Source organism: Haemorhous mexicanus, chromosome 7 (assembly GCF_027477595.1).
Source record: "Haemorhous mexicanus isolate bHaeMex1 chromosome 7, bHaeMex1.pri, whole genome shotgun sequence".
In the NCBI taxonomy this organism is placed as follows: Eukaryota; Metazoa; Chordata; class Aves; order Passeriformes; family Fringillidae; genus Haemorhous; species Haemorhous mexicanus.
In genome coordinates, this window is record NC_082347.1 from 24,715,571 (window position 1) to 24,732,564 (window position 16,994).

At 37.4% G+C, this 16,994-nt stretch overlaps 1 protein-coding gene across 6 annotated transcripts in view; it reads left to right on the forward strand.

Annotated features, from left to right (window-relative positions):
• MAPK8 (mitogen-activated protein kinase 8) overlaps positions 1-16,994 on the forward strand; it is a 40,304-nt gene that overhangs the window by 17,982 nt on the left and 5,328 nt on the right. For 4 of the 6 annotated variants that reach the window (XM_059851529.1, XM_059851528.1, XM_059851533.1 and 1 more), the window contains 10 exons: positions 1,600-1,729; positions 2,962-3,020; positions 3,133-3,271; positions 7,456-7,621; positions 8,316-8,423; positions 12,128-12,199; positions 14,051-14,233; positions 15,005-15,129; positions 16,064-16,127; positions 16,837-16,914. In XM_059851529.1, coding sequence (XP_059707512.1) covers positions 1,600-1,729; positions 2,962-3,020; positions 3,133-3,271; positions 7,456-7,621; positions 8,316-8,423; positions 12,128-12,199; positions 14,051-14,233; positions 15,005-15,129; positions 16,064-16,127; positions 16,837-16,914 — 1,124 coding nt within the window. Of the gene's footprint in view, positions 1-1,599; positions 1,730-2,961; positions 3,021-3,132; positions 3,272-7,455; positions 7,622-8,315; positions 8,424-11,716; positions 11,789-12,127; positions 12,200-14,050; positions 14,234-15,004; positions 15,130-16,063; positions 16,128-16,836; positions 16,915-16,994 lie in introns of all 6 variants that reach the window. The other 2 variants (XM_059851532.1, XM_059851531.1) reach the window with 2 other exon arrangements.

A 16,994-nucleotide genomic window follows, 5' to 3' on the forward strand; every position in this document is an offset into this window, starting at 1 on the left:
AGTTGTTTTTTAAATGGTAACTTCTGGCATTAAGATTACTGTTATTAACTAGCAGCAACAGAATAACTGATCTGAATTTTGTTTGCATGTGTGTTAACAGACTGAGGATGTAGACAGTTGCTTGACTGGTTTTTTTAGTTGCTATAGAAATGCCAATAAAAGCTTTAGTTATTATTACTGTCCTTCTGATGGCCAGTCATATGTTAACTACTGCCTGTTTTCCAAATTTGTTACTCTTCTTAGAGCAGAGATCCCAAAACTGACCATGTAGTTACTCTAGGGCCATTCTGTAGTTGCTGCTAGTGGTGTAATTGAGGCCTTTTTAGTTAAATTGCAGCTTTTCCTGGTGAGGACTGTGCTCACATGTCTCCATTAAGGTGCAATTCTTTGGATTAGAGTTTTTGTTGTCTGTGGTTTGTATTTGTTTCTTTTTTGTTGTTGTTGTAACTGATCCTACTTGATTTGGAGGAATATTAAGTAGATGGCCTGATACTGAAATAGGCTCTAGGCTTCTGTTATGTACAGGGAATGCAGAAGTTTAAATACTAGAAAGGAGTCCCATGTTGGCCACCTGTCGTAAAATAATCCTTATCTTTGGGGCAGGTGGGGGAATTCCAGTTATAGTGGAAAACATACATCAAAGAAAATTACCAGTACATGTCGTTCCCATTCTTTTTCTTTAGTAGTGTCTAGGGGTTTTGTTGATGATAAATTACAAATCATTCAAGCCTACATGTATACAATCCACTTCTTAAAGTAGTGAGTTGGATTTAATAGATCCTATTGTTTACTGGGAGATATTCTTCATTAGATTGGAGTACCATTCTTGAGAAGAGACAAGAAAATAATATTTTCTCTGCTGAGATTTTTTTAGTAACTGATAAATATTTCCTGAGTCTGCACAGCAGTCATCTGTTATGTTAGCTCTTACAGGAAAAACAAGCCATGCCTTCCTGTCCTGGAAATGTGATATGTAAGGGAGTTGTCTCCAATAGCAGTCTTCATCAGTTAAACAGCCTGTGTCACTGAATCGTATGACACTGTTGGCATTAGTCTGTAAACAAAATGTTGGGGTTTTTTTCACCAAGTTAAAACCAGTGACATCTAGAGGTTAAAGCTTTCTTAGCATTTTTTTTATCTTGACTTTGATGCTGTCATTGTCATCAGGATATTAAGCAACTACATAATTTAAAGCATGGGACCTTTTTATAACCTACTTTTCCTGCCTTCTCCCTTTTAGTGTGAAGATTTTATGTAAAATTGATGTGCTTTTTATGTTTGAAGTGTTTTGGATCTTTTGTAGATGGTCTGTTCTTGAGTGCCAGTGAGTGGCAAGAACTCAGTATCTTTGGAAGCAGAAGTACTGCATTATATTGTAGAGATTGTCATGTGTTAATGCTCTGAAGCTGGGAAATATTTTTAAATTTTGAATCACTCAGCATACAAGAGCACTTTGCTATCTCACATTCCTAAAGCTGGATAACACTGAAAATTTGGGGTTTCTGCAGTCATGATACAAATTAGCTGAAAATATTTGCTACTGCCACAGCTTAAAGGACCTTGACACTAGAGATGTAATAATGTTATTTTTAATTACAGTGCAGCTTATGATGCCATCCTTGAGCGGAATGTTGCAATCAAGAAGTTAAGCCGACCGTTTCAGAACCAAACCCACGCTAAAAGAGCCTACAGAGAGCTTGTTCTTATGAAGTGCGTTAATCACAAAAATGTGAGTGCAGTGCTCTCCTTCAGATGTTGAAGAAGTACCTGGAAGGTTATCCTTTGAAAAAGTCTGAAAAGTGACTTCAGAGGAGATTTCCATTGCGTAGCTGTATCTCCATGATAAGTACAGAAGGGTCTTGCAGAAGAGCTATTATTGACTAGTTTTAATACCTGCCCAATCTCTAAATACCCCTTCAAATTCAGCAAGGGAGTCAGTGTTATATTGCTAAAATTTACGAGCAGCTGTCAAGTAAGCGTACCATGGCTGGTACGTGCATCCTGCTGCTAGACACATAGGAGAAGAAAGAAGTAGGCTGTAATACCTTTTTTTTTATCTCCCCCTGGTGCATGAATGAGTTTAGAATCTTATATTGTGACAGCAGTAGCTGTCCAGTATTTATGAAGCTGTGCAGTAGACAAGATCACAGAAATGGGAAGCAAATAGGTGATAAATTTATTGGAGTTGAACTGCAGAAGGCTGGTGTTGGCCATTTTCTTCCTTCAGTCAGATGTGTGCAGTCTGCTTTATCTTTTCTTTTAATCCCCCATCAGGAAGATAAAATTTCTCCTGGCTGCTAGGGAGGGAGAGTGTCATAGGAAACTTACTCGGTCTTCTGGCTTTTTGGGAAAATTTTGTAGTTTAAAAAAACTTTTGGGAAACTTTTCACTGAAGGATGTTCCACCTAATAGCATAATTTTCATGGTGATAAACTATTGCAAGCCTGCCTGATTCTTGATGAGTAGTGGCTTGGCCTTTTTCTGTACATCCTATGCATTCCTAATGCAAAATGCCCTAAAGCATCTCTAAGAACCTGTTCTTCTGTTTGGATGAAGTTGTTTCTTCACCTCTGTCAGTGGCAAAGTGGTATCTTTTAGGGACCCTTCGTCGGTTTTAATTTTATTATTCCTCATGTACAAAAAAAATCTTACCGGGTCTTCAAACTGAAAGTAGGGTGAAGGGAAAGAGTGACTAAGCTACTTAGGTTTTAAGATTTGAATATCATCTTAATAACACACAGAGTGTGTTTAGATTATGTGATTTGTGGAGGAAAAATACTCCTTTCAAAGGCATTTGGATCTGTTTACATCATGTTAGGCCTGGTTGAGCTACTGAGCATCTTGAGCTTCAGTGTATACCAGGAGGTTCATATTAGAATAATAGTTACCAGTTTTAAAGTGTTGACTCTGCAACTTTTTTATTGCTATGGTACAATTACTTTTCTCTCCCCCTCCCTGCAGATAATCGGCCTACTGAATGTGTTCACACCACAAAAATCCCTGGAAGAATTTCAAGATGTGTAAGTCAGATTTGAGCTAAAGCTGAGAACTTATTTTATGAAAAGATGATTAAGAGAGAGAATACAGTAAAATGGCAGTATTATCTGATTATTCTTTTTTTTTCTTTGTAAGCTACATAGTGATGGAGCTCATGGATGCAAATCTCTGCCAAGTGATTCAGATGGAGTTGGACCATGAACGAATGTCCTATCTTCTTTATCAAATGCTATGTGGTATCAAACATCTTCATTCAGCTGGGATTATTCATAGGGTAAGTGAACTAAAATGTATAATTTGCATTGCACCTGTTTTTTTCTTGAGTATTTAAAAGATAAAAGAAGTTAGAAATAGGAGCATGAAGGGTGTTTCCTAGCCTGTCCCATAGGCAGGGGGAGAAAGCTGAAGGGAAATCATCACACTTTTTTCCAGGATAATTCTGGAATGAGCCTTTTAGATGTTAAAATGATTTGGTAACAATCTGCACAGAGCAAACTGAAGATTGTTTTGCAGTGAGTTGCATTACCTCCTCTAATTCTGTATAATAATCTGCTTTAGTAGTCATGGCAGGAAAGGATATCTGGAAGCGTCTCTGCCTTTATTGTTTTGGTAACCAAACCTGAAATTCCATCTTTGGAAAGAACTGCCCATTTTATTTCTTCTCCTTTACTAGCAGAGTAATGAATAACTATCTGAAATGTCCAGATAAGATGATGATGACAATAAAGACTTGTCATTGGAACTTGGATAACACCTGTGTGTCACAAATCATTCACTCAGATGGTTAACAGGCAAAACTGACTACAGCTTTTTTAATGGCATGTTGTGTGTGTTGCAATTTAGTCAAGAAATTTTGAATTTAATGTTGCTTGTTCAAGTGAGCATCTTGTATGTAATGGTATATAGAATAAAAATTGCTTGAGATTGTCTGATTATAACTTCTGTGCACTGCCACAGGAATTGCTATGTTAGGATGCTTGTCCAGGTCAGTGGTCCACCACATTGTGACTGGGGTGTTGAATGGTCTGCAAGCTGGAGCTGCAATCTGACCCTTCTGTTCAGTGTGCCATCTTTTCCCAGGGAAACAGGGACAATTATTTGAATGGAAAATACAGCTTGAATGGGCAAATGCTGCTTCCTTTAGCTCAGCTAGTTCTAGTACTCATCAGCTGCTTCATTCAAGTGAAGAGCTTAAGGAATGAAGGTGAAACCTTCCTTCTCATGCAATTTCACTGAACTGCTGTGTTGGAAGGGATGGGCAAGGGAGGGAGAGGCATTGTCTGCAACCAGGCATTGTTGCTGATGCTGCTTGGTCTGCTTGTGGGCATTTGAGATAGGTCACTTGGGCCTTTTGCACTGTTCTGGGAATGCTCAGCAAAACTAGATTGTTCCACTTACTGTTGTGGTACTATATTGCCTATGACTGAAAATATGCAGCCACTGGTGTTCCAATGTCATGTGCCTGTGGGTCTGAAATAATGGTTTGCATACAGTTTCACATTTCCTCTTCAGTATTTACCTGTGCAAGATTAATGCTGTTTATTTTCCTAGGTCTTTTTTTAGTTTCAGAAAGCAGTGTATTGTCTGGATGTGCTAGAGTACATAAAGTAAGAATGCCTCTCTGTGGATCTTAGCACAAGCTTAAGGGGGGCTTCTAAAAGTGTGCTTGCCTCAGGGTGCTTTGTACTCCTCTGAAGTGGGCATTGATCCTGTAGAAGTTGTGGATAAATTTAAACATTTTTACATTTACAGAAAAGAAGTAACTACTTAGGTGGTTGGGCAAGAGTAAAGACAGCTTTGAGGACAGAATTCCTTCCTCTGTAAATATGGGTTAAGTCTTTGAAATGCTTCCTATCATACAGGGATAAAGTATCCTAAGGAAACTAAATACAATTGCTATGTAAATAGCACCATATGTATGCATGAATGCTTTTAAAGGACATGTGCAGATGCTTTTGAAGGACATTTCACTTGCATGTCTTCCTGGTAGATTTTCAGCTGACAGCTTCTTCTTAGACTTTGTTAGAAGATTGAGGATATTCAGGCACAGCGTTGCCTGCTAAGTGCATTGTGCCTCTTTGCTTCAAGATGCAAAGTGTCAAAGTTTTGTTTCTCTGTGGAGGAAGCTGGACAAAACCTTGGAGTATAAGGAAGATATCCTGCAAAGGGGCATGTGTCACACAGACCGTGTGACTGGCTGCAGTGGTAACTCTTTGTACCATAGAATTAAGTGGGTTTTTTTTTGATAGCAAGCTAGAGGCATGGAACAGAGATCAAACACAAGGAGTTTCATTCAACTTCACCTTGAAGTTGTAGGGGCAAATTCAGTTGCCATATCAATGGGTGATGATTTGACCATAACTTTGCACTGACTTCAACAGATGTTGGCCAATTAACATTACTGTGTTCCAAGCAGTTTGCAGAGGAGCAATTTCCAGCCAGTATAGAAGTACACGTTCATTTATATTTCATAGTCTGAGGATGAATGATCAGCATTGCAGAGTTGTGCCTCACTGACTTTCTGAGGGACACAGAGTGGCTCGTTAGTCTCGCATGGAGGCTCTCAAACCCTGAATTCTGCCCAATTTTGAGTACTTAACAAGGGGCCTAATTACGGAAACCCTTCACAAATCTTCTGTTAGAAAGAGAAAAGCCCCCAAAGAAGCCATGAATTACCCTCCAGAGATGTCCCTGTCTCCTTCTTTGGCTAATGGGGAGATGGCCATGCAAGAATCTGTTTCTTAAGCACTGACATTTTACATTTTCAAGGTTCAGTGAGAAATTTTCTGCTATAGGTTCTGGTTATATTTATCCGTCCTAATTAATCTGATCACTCCCAAAGGAGCTTTTTAGTTTCTGTTTATTTAACAGAAGATATATATATAAAAGAGATGCAGGTTTTGCATCTCTGCATGAATTTTAATGTAGTGTAAGTCAATTAATCATTTTGATCCTAGGCTTCATGACAGCTACATGGTGTTCAGAAATAAGAATGGACAGCATTTGGTAAGCAAAGAGAAGATCTCTTACATTTTGAATGCTAATTCTGTAGCTTTGGGGAGGATGAGTGTAGTTAATACCCTGAGCATGCGCCTGGCATTCTGCAATGAGCATCCTGAAAATAGTAAGTGTGTAGAAATAAAGCTGATAATAAAAAGGACGGTAGCAGAATCTGAAGCATGCATATTAAATGGCCAGAAGGCCTTATAGAACTTAAATTAATTTGTGGTATTTGAGAATATTTTAAGCTAAAGTTGTCTGCAGAGTCTTTGTGTGGAATATGTATGTATGCAAGACTTATAGCTAGTCATTAAAATTCTGTTGTACTAGAATTCTTTTTGTTGTTTCCTTTCGATCTTTAATGCAGTTTTCTTAGCCTTATGAGGAGACTGCTGAAAGTCATCCAAATACAAATGAAAACTACATAAATCTGGCAGAAATCCTCCTTTAAGTCTTTAAGAAACAATGACAGGGCTACTTATCAAATGCTAGGGCTACTGCTCAAGTGCTGGAGTTCTCGGTCTCATCTCAGGTTTTTCTCTCATTAATCTCAGTAGAGTGTGGGCCGGAAGTATCTTAGTCTTATCTATGTTGTCCCGTGTGCTGTGAATGATTTTTTGATTTATTCTGAAGTTACTCTGAAGTTATTCTGAAGTTACTCTATAATATTTACTCTGTGACATTCAGGTATGTGTAAGATCCTGCTGAGGTGATGACAGAGAAAGCCAGTGCAGTGTTTGTATAACTAAATGTTTCAAAGCCACTATTGTCAATAGGGTTCAAGTGTAGAGAGTAGTTACCATGTTGCTAACCAAAATGATCTGAAGCCATGTCAGCATTTTCCACTCCAATTTAAGGATTGTGTTAATTTTTGGCAGTTTTTCAATGGTGCCTTTTTGGGTTTGGTTGCCAAATTTAATATAAAACCAAGTCATAAATTGGAATCTAAAACCATGTGTGCATGTAGATTTCTATTCAGAGAACTGTATTGCTTCAAAAGAGGTAATGTAACCTCAACTAGCAAATGAACCTTTTACATTCATTATAAGTCTAATAATTCTTGTATCAAGATGATTATTGAATCAAGTAATTGTCATGTTACTTGTGTTCTGCATTGTAGTAATAATTACTGTTCCAGTGAGCAGTTTCTAGACCTTTCCTGAGAGCTAACACTTCTTACTAACCTCAATTTATTTCAGACATTGCTAACATATCTTGTAATGCTGGTTGTATTTTCCTTCTTTAATTGCAATATAAATCTACAAGGACAATAAAGGAATTAATTCTGTAATCTGCTGAATGCACTTAAATTAACACAAGGGGAAAAAAGCTGCAGTTATAGCAAGAACCTAGTTGTGTGCGTGGGATTTAATGTTAGTAATATTATCTTTTTAAAATGTGAACCACAGGCTACTTTGTGCTTGTCTTAGCAGTCATATATGATGTTTCTTTTTAAAGGATTTAAAGCCCAGTAATATAGTAGTAAAGTCAGACTGCACTTTGAAGATTCTTGACTTTGGACTGGCCAGAACTGCAGGAACTAGTTTTATGATGACGCCTTATGTAGTGACTCGTTACTACAGAGCACCAGAGGTCATCCTAGGGATGGGATACAAAGAAAACGGTCAGCAAATATAGTCTTTCTTTGGCATAGCTTTTTTTTTTTTTTTTTTTTTGTTTGGCACACCACATTTTACATGTTAATGTTTTTTTCAAGCTGTAGAAATTTTATAAATTAATCTTGTGACCAAAATGCAGATTCTGGATACACCAATTTGTTTCTTCAACTCAACCCATTAGAAAATGTTTGCATTTAATAGGAGACAAAATTGAGGGCCTTGTTTGTTTAAAAATTTAAATAACTTCCTTGGTAAATTATATGACATCCAGGAAAAAGTGGAAGTATATTTTCATATTAATGTGGTATGTACTTTGATATACCTTCATCTGACTTTATTCCTGGTGAAGAAGAAATTGTAATTCTTCAGTAGATATGTGTACTAAATTTGATGCTAAATAACTGTATTGGATATGGCCTTTCAGGAGACAGGGAGCATAAAGTCTACTGAGGAACAAACAAGTTAAGATTACCTACTGTAGCATTGCTTTTTGTTAAAATCAGCCTCCTTTAAGCCTTTTGCACTAAGTTCTTAATGTTGCTGAAGAAAAACTCAATACTATACTTGAGACAGGCATACTGTCAAGATGGCAGTACATGCATCATAGATTCTTGAGGTCCATGACAAATTTCGGGGGAATTTTACTTTGCATGCACTTCCTCCTGACCATACTTGCTCTGTGACCAGTCTGCCTCTCAGTATCTTCTACAGGAAAACAAAGAAAAGATCTGTCATTTGAGGGAAACACATCATCAAATACATTGCACCTACAAGAAAACAGTTTGTGGTACCCATTAGGAGAACCAGGTGTGGTGACATTCCTGACGCTCCATTGGAGCAGCCTGATTCTTGCTGCCATTTCACTGCTGTGCTGTTCCTGTGTTCAGGCAGCTCCCTGCTTTCACTTGTCATCACCTCAAGCTGGCAATGCCCACAGGTCACCCTGTGTGTTTCAAACTCTGCTGGCCAGGCCTTCAGGGAGGCCCTGAGCTGTCTCCTGGGGATGTGAGGTGTGGTTCCTCACCTCCTGACACAACTGGGGCTTGCTCTGCTTTTCAGTATTCCTAATACAGTCTTCAAACCTGCCTGGCGACTGCACACCATTGCAGCATGTGACTTCAGGCTGTCTGTGAATGGTACTAGCAATGAAAGAACCCAGCTCAGAGGAGTGAGAGTGGATCTCTATTGCAAGACTGAGATATTTGCTTGTTTGGATTGTTAGTGTGCATGACAGAACCTACATTTCTTCAAATGTCCTCCATGGTTGACTGTTTTTCCTGTAATTTAGGAGTCACAGGCTGAGTACAGCAAGTAAGTTATTTAAGTCCTAAAGTTTTCTAGATTGGCAAATTTAGTTTTGTCCTTTTTTCCCCCAATACTTTATATTGGCTATTTAAGAGACATTAAAGAAAAGTACCTAAAGCTGTAGTAGTGAGTCATGCAGCTGCCTTGCAGAAGAATTATAAAGTCAGAAGTTTTCTAACTCAACTTGCCCAGTTTAAAATTTTCTCTTAAGTAAAAAGTAATTTTGGGTTGCAAAAGCATGAAACATTCTTTCCACTACTGGACTTAGACTGTGTTCTAGGGTATCCTGTCAAGCTTGCGACAGTCCTGTTCCTTATGGAAGCATGAGTTGTGTTGTGCATCATGAATAATAATTTACTTTCATTTGAAAAGCTATCACATCTTCCCAAAGCCAGATACATGGTCACTGAAATGAGAGTGGCACTTCTGGAGGATGTAAATGTATGGAGTGAGTCCAAAGACAATTGCATTTCCATATGTATTGCTCTCATTAAAAGGCAGTTTATGTGAGCTGTTAAGTCTTCTGTGCCAAGGAGTTTGTGGAGCTGCCATGACAGGGAGATGGGCATCAAGGATGCACTTACAGTAAGAACCATTGGCTCTCGACGAGCCTCACCTGTTAGTATTGATGCCTTTTATAGCCCATTACACCCAAAACTAAACTAACTGTGAACTTACTTAGAGTGGAGTTAAATATTGAAAATTGACAGTTTTCTAATGGTTACAGGGTTGTCTGGCAGTTTCCTGCAGTTTTTGTGCCCTGCTGAACTTGTGGGAGGATTGCAGTATATATTTTGATGACTGAGATGATGTCCTGCAGGGTAACATTTTTTGGTGCTATACTACATAGATACAAAATCTTCAGTTGTTTTAAAACTGGAGACCCTAAAAAACCACCAAGAATTAACTTTTAAGTAGGCTTTGTTTGGGATGTCACAAGATGTTTAGGGGTGTCACATTAAGAAACCAACTAAAGGACACCAGAACTGCTCGTGCACATGCTCCTTAACAGATTTATACACTGTTATGTCCATGATTATCAGAAAGGCAACACTGAAAAGCAAGGAAAGCTCTAAACACTATGAAACAACTACTTTTGCATTTCCTACTAGGTAGATTGGGTTTAAACTTCATTTTCCCATGGTATTTTTTCTCCTAGAATTATAGAAACCAGTAAGTTCACTTCACAGGCTTAAGAATAAAATGGACTCCTTATGTCAGCAATTGATTTTTTAAAAGTATTTTTCAAATCTGTGATGAGATTTTAGTCTTCTGTAAAAGTATTCACAGTAGCATTGATTCAGCTTGCTACAAAAGTCAGAGAACTGCAATTAGATAGGTTTTTGTTTGATTATAGAAAGCAGTAAGTCAAAACACCACAGAACATCTGAAGTTTGGTTTTGTAGGGATACCAGAAGAATGGTAACTTTATCATGTTAAACACAAGCTAATTACAAGAGATTTGGGTATATTTTGGGTTGTGATGGCAGCAGGTTGTTTGCAGATCAAAAAGTCAACGTTCGGTATTTTATTTAAACAGTCAGATGCAAAACTTGGCTTCTTTGGGTCTCTAATCCAAATAATATGTACTTAAGGTACTTCAGTATTTGAAAACAGTTTTTAAAGGAAAAAGAGCACTAAACTAAGGTGTTGGCAATATTTTTTTAAATGAGCAAGGCCCTTAATTTTGACCTATTAATATGCACAACTATGATCTCCTATCATATTATCTAAATACTATTTTAGAGGAACTTTAATAAATAAAGGAGAAGGAATATTGAAAAATAAGAAGCAATATTGTTTGCATGACATTGTTGAGCTCCTTCAGGACAGAAATTCTTAATATACGATTATTGTCACTTGAATCCCCCTCTTATCTGCTTAATTGAAATTCCAGTGTCATATTTGACATAAAAGTATTTATAATAAAATTTCATTGTTATGACTTCAAGAAAACTTTTGCGAATGGAATTAACAGTACTTCTGAAAATAACTGCAAAAGAAATTGGCTTACCTGTACAAAGTAAACTTGTGCATCTTTATGTCTTCTGTGATTTATTTTAAGGTAATGTAGAAAATGCATATTTCATTTTAAAAAAATTGTTTTTAAGTTTTTCTTTTGTATAAAATGTAATTTCAGTGTACCTGGAGACATATTTTAAAACAAATGATTTGAACTGAAAATCTAGGAGCATACTAACATTGTCATTAACTGATCCTCTAAAATTCTAAGTGATCTTTTACTGATTCTGTTTGCTTTTTATTTAAAGCGAGAGAGAGATGCATGGTAATCTGACTTCTAGAAAATACTTGATGTCAATTGTAATTCCTATGTAATTCTCTTTAAAAGCGTGAACTGTTTCAATAGGCAATATTTTTACAGGTCAGTTTACTTAGTTACTTTTAGAATTATTCCTACAACTACAGTGGAATTACTGTCAAGGAATCAATCTGTCTTTGGTGCTTGAATCTGTTCCCTTTGCAGAGGTAACTTTGAAGCCTCCAGCCTTGGAGAAGAGCTTTACTCTGCCTGATTCGTGTCTCTCTCTCTCTGCTCAAGCTCTTGCTCTAGCACTATATTAAACAAAAGGATGTTTTTCTGCCTTGTATTTGAGACAGTTAAAAGCTAATCCTTACACGTGGTGTATGTTAAACTGTTTTCATTGGTTAATACAAAGACTTGCTCTTCTTCCTGTGCTGTCTCTGCAGTTTATAGGATGCAGTCATGTTATGCTTCTTTTAATTTTAAATGACCGTTTGCTTTGCTTTTCCTTCTTTTTGTGCTACAAACATAGTGGATTTATGGTCTGTGGGGTGCATTATGGGCGAAATGGTTTGCCACAAAATCCTCTTTCCAGGAAGGGACTGTATCCTTGTGCTGCTGCAGCAGGTTGAATTAGTTAGGAAGTGATTAACCTTCTTATTGATGTTGTGTCATGAAGATGCATATTGTACAATTTTTTTTTTTTATTAAATGAACATGGATTTTTCTTGTGATACACTTAAAAAAAAATCATTTATATTCAGGCTGCACCTAGCAGTAGGACATAGTCTCTGCTGGTCCTGTAGTTAGCATACATTCACCTTCACTCATTTTCATTGCACATGCTTTTTATAGTCACCTCATATGTGTGTGTCTAGATATTTTTATTTATTTTATTTTAATAACTATCTTTTATGTTAATATCATTGCATTTTGTTTTCAGTTGACATTTGGTCAGTTGGGTGCATCATGGGAGAAATGATCAAAGGTGGTGTTTTATTTCCTGGTACAGATCGTATCCTTACCCTTGGCCTGGGATGTAGTTGTAAAAGGTCAAAAGATACTGCAGTGATACAATTCCAGATTAAGGTGGTTCTAATTTTTAAAATACTGGTTTTAAACTGCCTTTTGAAATATCAGTTTGCAAGTTCATTATATACCACTTGGGCAAGCAGACTTATTTTTTTCTTTTTCCTTTTTTTTTCCCCCTCTTCTTTTCTTTTTCCAGTGTAATATGGTCCCTATCCATTACTTTTGAATGTTGTCACACTTAAGTCAGACTTCTTTTTGTTTAGGTGGTGTTTTCTTGGTTCATATGCATTGGGTTTTACTTCAGAATTCATTTTTATGTAGTAATTTACTAATCTTGTTTAGTGCCTGAGCATGTTAGTAGTTACTATTCTTTGCATTTTATAGAGAATGTTTACCAAAATTCCTAACCATCTTCATTAGTTACACTCTGGAGATTTATTTCCTGTATGCAGAAATCATCCTGCAAGGAGCTTTAAGAAATATCTGGTATTTCTGTTTTTCTATTCCGTGAATGGTTTGGTTGTGTCTGTGTGGGTTGTCCTGTGAACAGTATTTCAGACAAATAGTCTGCTCCAAACAAACAGATCTAAAACCTGTAGATCCTTGCTAAAATTAGTGAAAATAATTGGACTTTGATATCCTGTTTGTTTTATTATTACTTACAGAGTGGTTTTCTTAGATGCCATCAGAAATGTTTCTGGCTTTTGGTACAGATTACTGTTTAAAAATTGATATAGTGCCATTTAGGGGTGAAAATGGGGGTGGAGATTTTTGAGCCATGGTAAGGAAATCCAGAGCATCTTTACTTTCGCACAGCTCTATCATTGCATGAGCTGCACCATGCTTTGGTTTATGCATCTGGTTTGCTGGCATGGCTTTTCAGTTTAGACTTGGTGCCATACAACGTAAATAGTTCCTTTTGTCAAGGCCTGTACTAAAGCTTAGCAGAGCTTGAGAATCCTTATATAGAGATCTGCTGTTAAGTTTTAAGAATGTAAGAGAGGGTATTCTTCAACCCACTGTTGATTTAGGTAGCCTGGTATCCAGTCTTTGATGGCAGCCAAAGAGAAAACGTTGGGGAGAATGTGAATGTGTATATAAAATTTTATATGAGCTCTCCCCCAGTATTTAACCATCTACAACTAGGAATTCCTAGCCAATTTTTACTTTTTTCGTTTCAGTAAAATATATTAAATTCCTCTGCCCTGAAGTGATCGGTCTCCCCTTTACAGTGTGTAAACTTCCCAGTTAAGATGTTCCATATGCGTCCTTGAAACTCTTCAACTTCATTCAAGTCCCTGACAACATTGTCACTGACCTGAGTGGGCCAAGCCTTGGTCCTTTGTGTGCCCACTGGTGCTGGGTGTTGGTCCTTGGTGAGAGGTTGCCCAGGGCTGGGCTGAGGTACCAAGATGAAAAAGAAGAACAAAGCACCCACTTGGGGTCATTCTCAGGAGTGCCTTGGTGATGTGTAGCAGCTTGACTGCTGCCAATGTGTGTTCAGATCAGGGAGCAAGTTCTCCAGGACCCAGACAAGGACTTTAGTTAAATTTGTTGTGTTTAGATATCTTGTGAGTCTTGTAATATTCTGTTTCCCAGAATTATATCCTTTTCTAACTAGTAATGATTTTGAGTGAAATACATGTTGCCTTGACTACACTATCATACTCTTGCTTTGTTTTACCATGTAAGAAAGTAGTCCTAAGTCATGATGATGAACTTGATATTTTATTATAATTTTCTCCGTTTTCTCTGTTGGCTATTTCATGTGGTTTTAACATAATTTTGTAGCTGAAAACCAGACACAGTGTTTTTCTTAGCTGCATAACCTTAGATATTGATCAATGGAATAAAGTTATAGAGCAGCTAGGAACACCATGCCCTGAATTTATGAAGAAATTGCAGCCTACAGTCCGAACTTATGTGGAGAACAGACCTAAATATGCTGGATATAGTTTTGAAAAACTCTTTCCAGATGTTCTTTTCCCGGCTGACTCCGAACACAATAAACTTAAAGGTAAGGTCTGTCTTCTGTGTGTTGTATGTTTTAAAAGTTTTAAAACTGTGATATATTGAACAGAAATGTAGCTTGGTTTTGTTCACTAGAGAATCATCCTGCTTAGGTTCTGCATATTTATATCATGAGAGTGGATAAACATGTTGACATGTGTTCTCATATCTTCATGAGACAGCTCCTATTCTTGGAGCTGTCTTTATAAAGACATGTAAATATCTATATTCTTCTCAATGGCAGATGCCAACATAGTTCAGAGAAAAATGGGGGGAGGTTGGAATAGAAGTTGTGTAGGCAGAGCACATTTTTGTTCTCTAGGGATGAGAATAAGGAATTTATGTTCATAATATATAGATACCCTATAGTTACTTCAGTGACTTCCTGGTTCTAAAGGCTACCTACTCAGTGGAGTCCCTCACAGTGTTCTCTGTGACTAAAAGCACGTGACAAAGGGGTAGTAGGTGCTTGCCTGCTGCTATTCGAGACAAGGCTGCACTGCCACCTGAGCAGTTTCGCATAAGGATGTCACAACAAGGGACACTGTATGCTGAAAATGGATAATGAAACATGTTTGACCCCTTTCCCACCCGTGTCATTCTCTTCAGGGTTTTTGCCATCAAAAGGACCACTCTCCTAAACTTCATATTATATGAGGGTTGCATAGGCATTTAATTAGAACTTGATTACTCTCACCCTTCTTTTTAAAAGTTTGAAACACTCTGTTATGTGTTCTCTATATGGGAGTAATCTAAACAGAAAATTTTATTTTTGCAGCAAGTCAAGCAAGAGATTTGTTATCAAAAATGCTGGTTATAGATGCTTCTAAAAGAATCTCTGTGGATGAAGCCCTGCAGCACCCATACATCAATGTTTGGTATGATCCATCAGAAGCAGAAGCTGTAAGTTCTTGTTTCAGGTCTCTGCTTAGGAATCTGCTGTATGAAGCCATCTTGCTGTGATGCTTGGTACAACTGCTTGACAAAAGATTGTTGCACATTTCATTAGAAACTTAACTGAGCCATAATTGTTTTTATTGACATTGATAGATGTCTTATTAGAAATAGCATCAGGAATGGGCTGAGGTACCTGTCTCTGTGTTGGTGTATAGTCACCACCTATCATCTCCTGAACATGTATTCATGCACCTGAAATCTTTTCTATAGGATTCTAATGTATCGAGCTTCAGTTGTTTCAGTGTGATTTGATTGCCCTGATGGGGTTCTGAGGTATTTATTCTTGGGGAAGCGGAATGCTTTCATTAGTTGTATAAATTGATACTATTCTTCAACTAGAAATAAGTGTTTCAGCAAAATCTGAATACAAGATCTTGAGATTTCAGTTATTAAAACTAATGAACAAAGGGATTAATGTACATTTTTTCCTTGAGAAATTAGTTGAAGGATAATTTCAGCTTGTGATAAAAGTTATTTTTTAAAAAAGAAAAGTTCAGTGATGGCCACTAAGAGTAGAAAAAACTATTTGATGTAGACAGAGCAATTATAATTCTGCTGCTCTGTAATGGCTAGATAGAAAATTTAGTAATTAACAGTAGCTTAAAAGAGCTGCTTGTGCTGGAGACTGCTGCACTTAGGAGCTCTTCTACCAGACTGTTTCTCTGTAATGGTAATGTAAGCAAATTTGTTAATCAGAAGAACTTTAAAGACTGTGGTAGCATCTAAAAAACAGGCTAAGTCCAAGTATGAGCAGATATATAATCATGTAAATATTATTTTAAAATGAGGTTCATGTTCTGAATGGTTACTTTCATTTTTAATTTATACTGGTTCTACATCCCTTTTGGTTGCTCTGTGATGAGTTAGTTTTGTTTTTCAGCCTCCACCAAAGATACCAGATAAGCAGTTGGATGAGAGGGAGCACACGATAGAAGAGTGGAAAGGTAAGAAAGGCATTTAAAGTATAATAAGCCTTTTGGGAGTATGCTGGGCCCCAGTGATGATTGTTATTACAGTTCTTTTGAGCAACCTAATAGTATTTATTTCATCTTCTTGGATGTCAGGGGAGCAAACCAGTGCTTCACAGCCTCCCATTGTTGGGACACAAATCAAGCAAAGGAGATGAACCTTTGAAGTGAACTAAAGACCTGCTCATCTCAGTCACCTTTTGCAGTCCATAGGACAGCATTGTAGGGAGGGTAACTCTTCTGGACAAACTGCTACAGTTGAAAAAGATGCAGGAGCTTGAGCTATGTATGTTATGCTGACTTAGAAAGACAAGTCTTCAAGTGTTCCTGGCTCTTCCTTTGAAGACTTCTGATTGAGTTTCCCTTACCAAAGAAGTCTGATAAAAACTGAGTGGGCCTTAGGACTCAGCTTAGCCTCAGGTCTCCAAGCAGCCTGAATGAAAGAGCCCTAGAGCAATGCCAGTGTGTTCTCAAGAGTCCCAGCCCCTATAGCTCCAACAGAAAAGAATGTACTTTTTTATATCGCTTGCCAGTTGTTGTGTAGCCTGTAATCTGTTGTTCAAAACTAATTCTGAACAGTAATAGACCTATGAAATTTAAGTGGACATTTTAATGGGAGATGTATTATTGATCTAGTCTTTGGGTTGTAAATTCATTTTTTTCCTTCCCTTCTCTGCATTTTCAGAGTTGATATACAAGGAAGTCATGGACCTGGAGGAAAGAACCAAGAACGGGGTTATACGTGGCCAACCAGCCCCTTTAGGTTGGTTACAATAAAAGAACAGTACAAGGCTCCACTGAGTTTTAGGTCAGGAGGGAGTAAAGCTGATCAAGACATACAAA